Consider the following 13,224-nt stretch of genomic DNA (forward strand, 5'->3'; position numbering starts at 1 on the left):
TGACTTTAATTGTTGATGCAATTGTAAATAAAAGTATTAAAAAAAAACCCTGAATTTTCTGTTCCTTTGTTAAATGTATAAAAATAATTTCCGCAACAACTTCTTAATCTTTTTTTTTGTTTTTTTTTCTTTATAATCAAATCATTATTTACCTTTTTTGAGATTATTTCTGTATTTTGTAATACTGCTGTGATTAAGGTTTAATTACATTTTTTCTATAGTTTGTATTCAGCCTAGGCAAATGTTATGAAATAAAATGCTGGGGTAAATTTTTTATTTGTTAAATAGAACACCTATCCATTTCTGATGTTATCAGGATTATGATAATGCATAATTATGTTCTGATAATTTGGATTTCTTTTTATTTTGTAACTAATTCATCATATAAGCTTGAAGCTTGTGAACAGCAATGTGGAACAGAACTTTTGTACCATTTGAAAAATACTATGCCTGACAGGGATTTATAAATGTAGTTATATTTTATAAAATTCAAACATAATAAATAAATTTAAAAATAAATCTTTTATTCTGATCATTATATAATATAGATCATGTTAGAGATGAGTAGATATATTACTCCATAGTTAAAAAAATAATTTTCCCATTATTTACCTAGATGGTTAAAAGGAAAAACATTTTAAAAATTTAGATCAGACCACCATCATAAAATGCAAAACTAATTATAAGGTAAAAAATAGATCTGATTAAAGTCCAAATTAATTATTTAAAATATAAGCACATGAAATAATGATGCTGTAAAAACACAAAGTTACTAAATATAAAAACTAATTCATAGATCAGATGTTAATGACAGTTATTTGAGCATGTATTTATGCACACATTGAATGAATTACAGGAAATTCAGGGTAATTTTTGAAAAGAATTAATTACTATTATTTAAAAAAATCTATCAACAGAGTAATATTGTTTCTTTTAAAGAAAATCTTTTAATTATATTTTAAATAAATTAGCAGAAATAATTCTTTAATGATTCATAACATATTAAAAATGTAATGAAAACATAGTAAGGCCCTTCTCTTAAGCTGAAGTGTTCAGTTACATGAAAGCAGTTCTGTTATCTGGTTTGGTAGAGGGGAATGTTGTTATTTTTTTTTTAAAACTAGCCATTTTTTTTAACAAAAATTGCACATTCATAAATAATATCAACATATGTTAATATTTTTAATTTCATAAATATTGGTCTGTACAATTATTTTCATATGAACTGAACGTCTATGAATAAACATTGTTTGTAATGTTTACCATATATCAGATGTTTTATCATATGTTATCATTTTTTTTAACAAAAATTGCACATTCATAAATAATATCAACATATGTTAATATTTTTAATTTCATAAATATTGGTCTGTACAATTATTTTCATATGAACTGAACGTCTATGAATAAACATTGTTTGTAATGTTTACCATATATCAGATGTTTTATCATATGTTAATCATTGTGTCAAACACAATGATCTGACAACTCATTTTGTGTCTTGAAACTTTTGAGGGAGGCCTAAGAAATGATGTATTTTAGATAGGAATGAATATAAGCATAATAAATATTTTATGCCAAGCTTAGCTATCACTGAAATAAATATTTAATCCTTAACCTGTAGACTTTACATTTTTTTCCACTGTGCTCTTTTCCCTACTTTTTTAAAAAATTCTTATGCATACAAATATTATGTTAAGTTTTAAGGTAATAGTTTGTTTTTCTTCTCTCTGATAGTAGAAAGAATTATATTTCCCAAAGTATTTCAGTGAATAAAAACCCAATTTTTTGACACTGGGTGTTTTATAAAATCCAATAAATTTATTGTAATATTAAGAATTTTGTAAAATACATTTTGCAATATTGTATATTTCACAATAATTTAATGTACAAGAAGCAGAAACTGCAACTTCTTATAAACGATGTCAATTTTTTTCTTCTCAATTTTTATGAAATAGAGAGATTCAAACGAGATTTATAAGTAAACAAGCAATAATAATGATGCTAAAAGATTACAAACGATACACAAATCAAACATATAACAAATATTATGGGTTTAACTGGAGTTAAGTGATAATAATTTAAATATTGTAGTGAGTGACCCCTAACATATGAGTGGAAGAGAAAACAGTCTGTATAGGGCTCACCAGATGGTCAAAAGCTGCAGGTTAAAACAGAAATTTCCCTTCTCTCCAGTTTATTTGACAATAAAATTAGATGGAAATATAATTAAAAAAATGTTATACTACTATTATTAATGCTACATAATGATGGGTGATCGATCGAAGAGTGATATCACACTGATATTATTCTTTCCTGTAGTGTTTCTGTAGTGCTCCTTCAGACTTAATTCCGAAAAAGCACTGTGTCATAGGTTTACAGCATGCTAAAAGGTGAAAAATAATAAACTTAAAAAGAGATTACAATTTTTATCTTTCATTGTTTACTGAAGTTCACCTAGTTTATGTAGTTCAGTACATAGGCTGTGCTTTTACCTGTTTTGTATTCTCCTCTTTCTAAAACGTTAGTATTTTAATAACAGATTAAATTTTTTTTTAATCCAGTATAAATAAAAATTATTTTATCTGTATAATAAGAATTATATTTGTAAGAATTATATTATACATTTAGACAATTAGATTTTTTGTACTATAATATTACTTTATTATATTTTCATTTTATACATTACATTTTTTTTTTAATTACTTTTAACATCTCTTATTAAACTAAGGAATGCTAGTCGATCAACTGCTTTAACTTGCTTATATTTTAATAGTTTCAGTTGTAACAAAAAATATCTGATCTTAATAAAAAATACTTTGTTACAACCATTTAGTTCTTTTTTCAATCGAATTAAAAATATTTTTGGAAACAATTATATGTGATAAAATTATTTTTATCTTTTTCTGATATGCAGCCTATTATTTTAACTTTTATTAGCATTTTAATTTTTATGTACAAGTAAATAAATATTTATTTTTATACTAATTAACTTTAAAAAAGAATCACTTTTAATTTTATTTTTTGATAGAATTTTTTGAAATCTATTTTGCAGTTCCTTCTATGTCCACAATATTTTTGTTGAAGTGGAGTTCAGGAGTACAGTCAATCCTGTGATCAAAGAGTTTTTGATTTATCTTAATTGGTTCATTTATTATCTAGATTTCTAATTTGTTTAATGTAATAATAAATTTTAAAATACTAGAATTACATAATGTTTATAAACAAATAAACATTATTTAACATTTTACTTGTCAAAAAAAAAAAAGAAGTGAAATACATTAAATGAACAAATTCAAAATGGTTGCGCACACTCTTTCAAGTGGTCTTAATGATGCACTGAAATGAAAGTGCACTGAAAATGATGCAGAGTACAACCAACACCACTGATAATAAACAATTTTTGAGATCGAAGAAGGAACTACAAGTTAGATTTAAAGGAAATCTCTCATAATAAAAAAAAATTGAGCTATTTAGATTGTACTCTTTTGTCTTGAATGTTATCTAGACATATTGGAATTAAACTGGCCATTTTTTTTCTATCACTGTAATATCTTTTTAATAATATTTTATAAATATATATTATTTTGCTAACACTAACTCAATTCTATGTCAGTCGATGCACTTTTCAGTTGTTTTTTATCTGTAATTTAATAATTAAGTCTAATATTTTTTTTTATATACATGATCTACAATTATAAATTATAATTCTTTATTCATTAAAATCTTTTGGTTGTTTGTTTTTTTAACTTTACTATTTCCTATTTTCTTTTTTCTTAATTTTTAATTTATTTTTAACCAAATATTTCTGTAGACCATAATGCATTACAAAGATATTTAACTTTCTTTAAATATAGGTATTTAAAATTATTATTGTCCATATACATATATATATATATATATATCTGGTTTCTATCTTGGCACTGGTATATCACTGATATCGTGTCTGCAATGGAATGCTGAACAATCTCTGTTTTTAACTGCTGCCATTACGTCATCTAAATGTAATCCAATTGCTGCTCTTGAATCTGGATTTAACCTAGAAAAAAAATTACACATAAGGATAAATTGTTTATTTTATAACTTATTAGTATAAATTATACTTATAGGTATAATGCCAATGTCGTTATATTGAAAAAACAACGGCATATGAGCATCTTTTTTTTTAAATTTAAGTATTTTCATTTTCTAGCTTCTGAAATCTATTTTTAAATACATTTCCTCATTCAAATATGTTTAGTAACCTGCATGTAAATTTTAAACCATTAACTAGGCAAAATAGAAAACATTTCTTAAAACAGTTGATTAATATAAAATAAACTTAACAAAACTCAAGAAAATAACAATTAAACAATATTAATTTTACTTTCTGATTATATAGTTATACTGTATCCTTGATTTTTTAGATTTGGATTGTTAATGGAGATCTCAAACAAAAAAGTGCAATTTTAGCATTACAAATTCTGGAAATATGTATGTATGTTGGCCTGGTTTTTTTATATCTCTATACTGGATGGACCAATTTTAATGAAATTTTGCATAATGATTTCTGTATATGGAGCGTTGATGTTGTTTAATTTTAGTTACAATTGGTTGTTATGATGGGGGGGGGGCCAGGCAGGTGACATTATAAGTATAGTATCATATCTCAAAGTTTACTTTGTGGGTAGGTAATTATTTTACGTAATTTAATACCCCCTTAAGTAGTTAAATACTTTTCGATGGTGTTTCATATTATTCAAATCCCATAAAGAAGTGGGGGTAAAAAACACTTTTATCTTTTTTTTTACCATTTAAGAACTCAAAATCACGTTCTTGTACTGATTACATTATTCCATTATTTAGTATGTTACTTTGGTGTTATGTATTTGGACAATTTTACTCAGAGGGGGGGGGGGGATAATAAGCCTAACTTTTTTTTTTTATCAGTTGTCATTTTGCTTTATATCTTCTGTCAGGATTAAGTGATTCTTATGAAACTTTTAACTATGAGCCAATGATGCCATTTTTCAATTTTGGTTGAAATTAGAGTGAAACGGGGTTGAGGGAATAGTCCCTACAGGACTTGTGGTGACTATACTCTTGAGAATATTCTTTTCAGATATTGGACAAATATCTGAAAATTTTGTTTAAAAAGAGAAAAGTAATATTTGACATAATTTGTTACTTGCATTTTTACATATTTTATTATTCAACTTGATTTCCCTCCTAAATAATAAATTAATGGCAAGGTCAGGAAAGTTATACAACTTTTTGTCGGCTTTTAACATTTTTTGAAGTCAACTTACTCCAAATTAAAAAAAAAACAGTTAAAATTAAAAATCAATTATTATTAATCCTTAGTTGAAAACCTCCTCAAAAAGTCAAAATTTAAAGAAGAATTGAAAAGGTATTATCATTAAATTTTTTGTACTCCTTTTGAAGTCAGTTTAATATTTTTTTTGAAGTTTATTAGTTTAGATAAAAAATTAATGTTCAGTTAAAGTTTATTTAGATAAATATGGCTAGAAATATAAACAACACTGCTTGCATAAAAAATAGTATCTAAGAAATGGAAAGGTTAGAAATCTATGTGTTGATAAAATAAAAAAAATAATGCAGATAATGACACAGATTACTACTGAAATCATTACTGTAAACTGAAGCTCTCTGGAATGCAGAAATATGTGTGTTATATTACCCTTCATTTTCTTAATGATTTTCTTGAATTTTTATGTAGGACTTCAGGTTTTATTATTACCTTATCCTTTACATTATCTCAATTCTCGTATGTATGAGATATAACTGTAGGTAGCAACTGCTACCAACAGTTATATTGACCAACAGTCAGTGCTACCAACACTGCTACCAACAGTCAGTGCTACTGCACTTGACCAACCCACTGGGTTGGTCAAGTGGTTAACTTGTCATCGCAAATTAGCTGATTTTGAAGTCGAGAGTTCTAAGGTTCAAATCCTACTAAAGGCAGTTTTTTTATATGAATTGTGGATAACACAATTTTTTACTGGATTGTGGAAAACAGTATTCTTTGGTAGTTGGGTTTCAATTAGCCACATATCTCAAGAATGGTCAACCTGAGACTGTACAAGAGTACACATCATTCTCATTTATCCTCTGAATTAATACTTTACAGTGGTTCCGGAGGCTAAAACAGGAAAAAAATAAAGTTAGCGATTGCTATCTGTGAACTATAACTAAAATTAAAATTGTGTTTGTAAGTAACATAGTTTTTGTGTTCCATACAAAATGAAGATGCTAATGTAAAATATAAGGCATTACATTAGTGTCTTACTTTGTTTCAATTGATGTAGATTATATCGATTTGTGTCTGTCACATTTTCATAACCTAACTATATGAGATAACCTATTTTAGCAAAAATTGAAGGCTAAATTTTTTTAATTAGACGTATTTCATTTTTTTAAATTCGCCTACAGGTCTAGCAGTTAACTTGTTGCAAATCAGTTGTTTAACGGTTGATTTTTGAAGTCAAAGGCTGTGAGGTTCAAATCCTAGTTAAAGTTAATTGCTTTTATACGGATTTGAATATTAGATAGATTTGAATACTGGTGTACTTCTGTGGTTGGGGTTCAATTAACCACACATCTTAGGAATGGTCAGCCTGAGTCTATATAAGGCTACATTTACATGTCATACATATCATCCTCATCTCATTGGTCTGTGGGGGGTCACTTATTGTTCACTAGTTGAACAGATTACAGTGTGTTTATTAGGGAAGAAAAAAGTAGTTGTATAAATTTACACAATTGAAGTACAAACAGTGTCAATTATATCCTAATTTAAAATAATTAAGATGTAGTTGAAATACCACTATATCTTGTGTAATTATTAACAACATGCGCAGTCCTCTTTTGATAATAAATATATTTCTTGGAATCTAATCTCTCAAGATGCACTTTATTATTACTTTTCCATCTAGATAGCGCTATAGCAGAGCTGTAGCTCTAGAAGCTAAATTATTGTAATTGATCCATTTGGGCATATGCGATTTTCACCAGATTTGATGCTTTGATACCTCAGGAACCCAAAAAACCGGATGGAAATTTTCTGGATGTTAATCTTCATATGTATGTATGTTTGGTGTTGACCTCTAAATCACCTTATACCTCCATAACTACTAGACCGATTTTGACCAAACTTAGATTACATGGGATATACATGGGCTATTGATTCCACTAAATTTCAACTTAAAAGATCAAGTGGTGCAGGTGTAGAACAAGGTCACCCTCAGTATCTCGGGATTTTGCCTAATTAAGGTCTTATTTTTCTTAGGCCCATTTGTTAATGATTAAAAAATAACAATAATTACAAAAAAAATACATTTTTTGCAAAATCGCACCCTAACCCCAAAAAATGCTATTGTAGTTGTTACTGTTTGTGATGTCACAGGTGAGCGGTAGAATTAAATAAATTAATAATACTTAAAGTGTAAAAAAGTAACTCGGGTCTCGAACTCGATCGCCCGGTTGACTTTGTACCTGGTGCGTTAAGCCTCGTAGCTACACCAGATAAAACCGAAATTTCTTCTATGTAAGTGTGAAATTTCATTAGTTTAGTCAGTGCTGACCATCGCCGCTGGAATCGACTTAATCGCGCGAATTAAATACGGTATGCGCGGACGCTTTATTTAGAATCGTAGAATGAAACAAACGAAAAAAATTTATTCAAATTAAATGATAAATATTTTTAATTAAGTTTTGTGTGTGTGTGTGTGTGTGTGTGTGTGTGTGTGTGTGTGTGTAAGAAACAACCCACAGTTGTAGGACGCAAAAGGACCCACAGTTCCCGGACTGCGTAAAGCCGCATTCCGGGAAAATGTTCCTGGAACGTGGCTTAAAACGCGTGACGGGAAAGTCTTGTAACTATGTTGTCAGCTTTTACATACGTACATAGATAAATTAAATTTACTTAATTTATATTTATTACACACCGATCAGAATAAAAGATTTATTTATAAATGTAATGTGACAAAAAGATATATATGGAATCCGTTTTGATAAACCTTTTTCAAAATACTGATAAAAAACTTATTTATTAATTTGGGAAAAAATTTAGTAAAAAGGTTTTTAAGGGATGAAAATTAAAGTACACAGAAAATATATATACAAGTTTTTTGAAAATTTAGTAACTTCACTATCTTGCGGGAACAATTTTTTGACCATTTATATTATACGGATTTATTTTAAGAAAATATTCTAGATAACAAGAATTATAGGAACTAATATTTAAAACAATTTTCTTACCGAATGTATTTAAAAATTTTTAATTTTGACTTTTAGCACCCTTTCAGGTGATAAATAAAATTGCTACTCAAAGAAACACGGTGTAGTACGGCTTGCTTGTAATAAATAAAGCGTCAATAATTTTTTAACTTTTATAATTATATTTATCATGATAAATAATTACAATAAATTATAAATAAAAATAGAATTATGATAAATAATTATCATAATTAATGATGATAAATAATTACTATTTATTATGATTTTACTTGATTTATATTGCAGTAAATCGTGTAAAAAAACTTCGGTATTTAAATGCATTATGAATTGTTAAACGCGTTTTTATAATCATTCATTTTACTTTCACATTTGCAGTTTATTGACAGTGTATTTACTGTGTGATAGAAAGTAAAAATGGAAATTTATTTATCTTTTTTCAGCACTTGTGGAGAAAAATTGTATATTTATTAATATTAAAATTCATCGTGATGCTAAAAAAAATATACTTAAAAAACTTCACGGTATTCTTAATATTTATCGGTAAAATGGTGCTTTACATAGTATTGCGTTGAGAGAGAGAGAGAGAGAGAGTGAGTGAGAAAAAATAGGATGGAGAGAAAGTGATGTTCTAGTGTCTGTGTTAATATTTGTTGCTATGTGTAACCAAATAGGGAACAGTATAAGTAGAGGGTCATTGCGACCTCAGTAGGTGACTAGGTCATATGGAAAGTGAACATATAAGAGAAGAGTTCGTTTAGACAGAGTGAACGTTCGGTGTGCGTGTATTAGTGTGAGTACGTCCAAGGAGAAGTTCAGTGACCTCCGTTTGTATCACTTTCTGCGACCCTCCTCACTGAAACGTAAACCTATTTTGCTTACTACACTCTTGTGTTGAGTGCTTGCTTACAAGCCGGCTGACTATTTTTTTCCAACCCGAGTAATCGGCGATTAAAATATCAGATTATACTTCCAATATTCTTTTATGCTTTCTCCTTCTGAATTTTTATTTAAAATCAGAGTGTAATGTTAAAATACTTATTTTCTTTTCGATACGGTGAATTTTTTTTTTTTAAATCAGACGTAATAAAAAAATCCGAATTACAATCTACCTGTATTAAAATTTTGTTCACACATCCATTGAAACTGTTAATAAATTATTTTTATTTTAAAAGAATGGGAGAAAGAAAATTCTATAATTTCTGACAAGAAGATTCTCTACTTCGGAAGTAGTTCTAAATACAAAGTTATATTTTTAAACTCGATCGACTGGTATAGACGTAGTCCCACCAAATCTGTAAACCGATCCTGTACAATGACTGATGACGTCGGAATAGAGAGATATGTGGCAGGTCTGTCTAAAATGTTCGTTTATCTAAATTTATTAACTTGTAAATTTTCTGTTGGAATATGTTGCTGGGTATTGATCTATTCAAAGCGTTTTAAATTCATTTTTAATTGTGGATTATCACACCAAAATTACTTTTATTTTATTTTTACTGTTTGAATAATGTCTAACAGAAAAAAAAATAAAATGCGGGGAGGCATATAACTTTCCTGGGGAGGCATATAACTTAAAATGCGGGGAGTTCATCGGGTTATCTCTTCCCCATAAAAGCAAATTTTAATTAAAAATTTATCGGTAATCATATATCTAATATAAATCTGTGAATCTGTTTCTTGATTTTTAAGTAAATCAAGAGGACTTTGAGTAAATTGAATTGTAGGACAAAATTGTCGTTGTTGCGATCAACACTTGTTTTGTTGATATGAGGATAGTACTTTTGGAGTTTAAAGATACAATCAAGTATTTATTTGAATGCATAGTCTAACTGAAGTTAGATATAGGAAGAATTTTGTATGAAACTTTCAGTGTTAGAGGAAGGCGCGGGATTGGCGCTTCCGCGAATCGGTTAATTTGATAATTGAGGGTTGTAAGTTACAGTAGGTAGTCATGGTTGGAAGAGGCCATACGAAGATGATAATAGGTTGTGTAAATACACTGATGGAAATGTCTGCCGAGGTATATTCATCGGTGGCATCCTGACAGAGGCCAAACTGATGACTGTGATGTGTTATCAAGTTTAGAGGGTCTAAAAGACGACCACCGGGGTAAAGCTCATAAGGGCTAAGAACGGGGGGGATGGTGTGGTGACCGGGATCGTTACAAAGTGGGCGTCTTTCCCTACGGGGATCAGAATGGATCTCGAATATAAATATCACAAAGTTTGGAGATCTGAGCAATTACTGAAATTTGTTACCCTCTCAACTTTTTTGAATTAATCATCAAATTAAAGCTTTACTGCAGATAAATCGTACTTTACAAATAAAAATTACCGATTAAATTATAAAGAATTAGAGAAAAATAACCCGGATTGAAATTTGTATATTTTAAAAATTCGGGAATGAAATTGATTCTCTGAAAACTTTATTCGCAAATTTTACTTAGCGAAAATTTTGCTAGAAAAAAAGTTCACATTTTTATCGACGTGCTATACTCCAACTTTTTTATCTCTCCACTCCTCGCCTGATTTTTTTTTTACCAGAAACTTAATAGCATCATGTTCCTATGGTAGAAGTAATTCTACCATATTTTGAAGTGCTTACCTTAGGAGTTCGGAGAGAAAAAGAAATTTCTCTCCGAACATATAAGATCGTTATCCTCTCCTTTTTGAAAAATTCACAAAAAATCATTATTTTTTGTGAACAAAATTTTTTTGTGAAACAATGGAATTATTAAATACCATACATCGATTAAAATTTATATACTTAATTATTTGAGGAAAGGGGAATTTTTTGAAAAAGTTTTTTTGAAAGAATTATTCTTTCGGCATTTTTATCGAGATCTAAAATTCCTTGCCTTCACATTTTCCAACTCCGACGGATTTTTTAAAAAAAGTTTATAGAATCTGTGCCCCGAATATAGAAACCATCCTCTCTTTTATTCTGTTTAGCCTCCGGAACCACCGTAAGGTATTATTTCAGAGCATGATACGTATGAATGTAAATGAAATGTAGTCTTGAACGGTCTCAGGTCGACCTGAGTTGTATGGTTAATTGAAACCCAACCACGAAAGAATATCGGTATCCAGGATCTAATATTCAAATCCGTATAAAAGTAACTGTCTTTACTAGGATTTGAATCTTAGAAATCTTGACTTCGAAATTAGCTGATTTGCGATGACTTCGAAATCAGCTGATAGACCAACCCAGTGGATTATAGAAATCATAGTATCAAATTTCAAGTATCATCTAACCGATCCTGAGATATTAAGCGAAATAGAGGCCGACGAAATATGCGCGTGCGCGCAATTTTTGTCTAATTTTTCCGGATCTCGACATTTATGATCTCCTGAGTCAAAAGATGTTTTACCTTGAAGGGTAATTTTAGACATGACAGCAACACTTAGTTTCTACTGTTTTATAATAGTCAGGAAATTAAATATAGGCAGTAAAAAAAATAAAAAATAATTTTCAATTTGACCAGTATACAATTGGAAAACTAACTTGATGTGGAAGATATTTTAAATAAAAAAATCTGATGTGGACACCACATGACTTCCTTGTCGCCTATTAAATTACATATACACATTTTTAAAAGTACATAAAATTTTATTTCACTAATAACTTCTGTTTTTTTTCATGTCTTTTTTTATTGTTATTATTGAATTATTATTTATTGTAAAAATATTTTTACAATCAGAGGTTAATAATTATTAATAAATCAATAAATTTAAATTTAAAAAAAAAAGTTAAAAAAAAGGAAATGAAGGCGAATTCGAACCGATGTGCGTTTCCGTTCTAAGATTAAAATATTTCATTAATAAAAAATTTATTTGGTTATAACTCTGGAACCAATGAAAATAAGTACCACTTCTGATATAGCGTTGAAAAGTTCTCAATGAGGGCTTATTACTGCAGTTAAGAAAGAGTCCAAAATCCAAATTCTTTTGATTTTGGGCTTTTTTTTGGACATTTTTGGTCAGTTGATTGCAATCAAAGGGGAAGGTGAACAATTAGATGTTACAACAATCCTAAATCCAAAATTTCAGCATCCTACGGCTAATCGTTTTTGAGTTATGCGAAATATATACGTACGTACAGACGTCACGCCGAAACTGGTCAAAGTGGATTCAGGGAAGTCAAAATGGATATTACTGTTGAAAGTTGAAAACTGAAATTTTTAGCGATCACAATACTTCCTTTACTTCGTACAAGGAAGTGAAAATTATATTGTCTACATTTACGATTTAGAGAATTTTTACTTTTTACTGTCATCCAAGCCAAACATCACGTATTCTCATATCATTCCAATATTTATATTTACTTTGATATAGAATACAGTGCTCAAAAAGTGACGTAACCTTATCGGAAAATGAGTAAGTTACAATAGTTGTTGAAAGTGGTCTCCATTATGCGATCCACATAATTGAATACGGCGTTATATGCTCTTAAACACATCGTCTAATATCTGTTAATGAATTGCAGCGACACATCGTTCAATTTCGCTCTGCAATTCTGGAGTGGTGTGAGGATGAGTTTTTTAAACAGCATCCTTAAGTTATCCTCACAAGAAAAAGTCAGGAAGGGATAAATCAGGAGACCGAGGGGCCACAATCCCCTTCGAAATCACTTATCCATGTAAACACCATTTTGAGTAAAAAAATACATGTTAAATAAAACTGTTACCGGCACGATTTCATTTATTAAACAATGAATAATCATAAGAGTTGTATTATTTCTGTAAATGTGATATGTATTACATTTAATGAAATCGGGCCGGTAAGAGTTTTATTTAACATTTTTTTTTTTTTAAACAAAATTCTAAATTAATAATTGATTTTGATTACAGAAATGTAGTGTCTTACCTTTTTTGATATCAATATCGTTTTGTTAAAAATAGTTTTATTTATATTACAGAAATTTTTGTTTTTTGAGCGGACGAAATGATATCTGCGAGACTATTATCGTACGGTTTACAATTTC

At 28.8% G+C, this 13,224-nt stretch overlaps 1 protein-coding gene across 2 annotated transcripts in view; it reads right to left on the minus strand.

Annotated features, from left to right (window-relative positions):
- Positions 1–2,596: 2,596 nt before the first annotated feature.
- Positions 2,597–13,224, minus strand: part of LOC142330837 (uncharacterized) — a 112,572-nt gene continuing 101,944 nt past the window's right edge. The window contains exon 5 of one of the 2 annotated variants that reach the window (XM_075376296.1): positions 2,597–4,039. In XM_075376296.1, the coding sequence (XP_075232411.1) occupies positions 3,913–4,039 (127 nt within the window). In that variant the 3' untranslated portion in view covers positions 2,597–3,912. The remainder of the gene's footprint in view (positions 4,040–13,224) is intronic. The other variant, XM_075376294.1, reaches the window with a different exon arrangement.

The sequence above is a fragment of the Lycorma delicatula genome, chromosome 10 (assembly GCF_047948215.1).
Source record: "Lycorma delicatula isolate Av1 chromosome 10, ASM4794821v1, whole genome shotgun sequence".
NCBI lineage: Eukaryota > Metazoa > Arthropoda > Insecta > Hemiptera > Fulgoridae > Lycorma > Lycorma delicatula.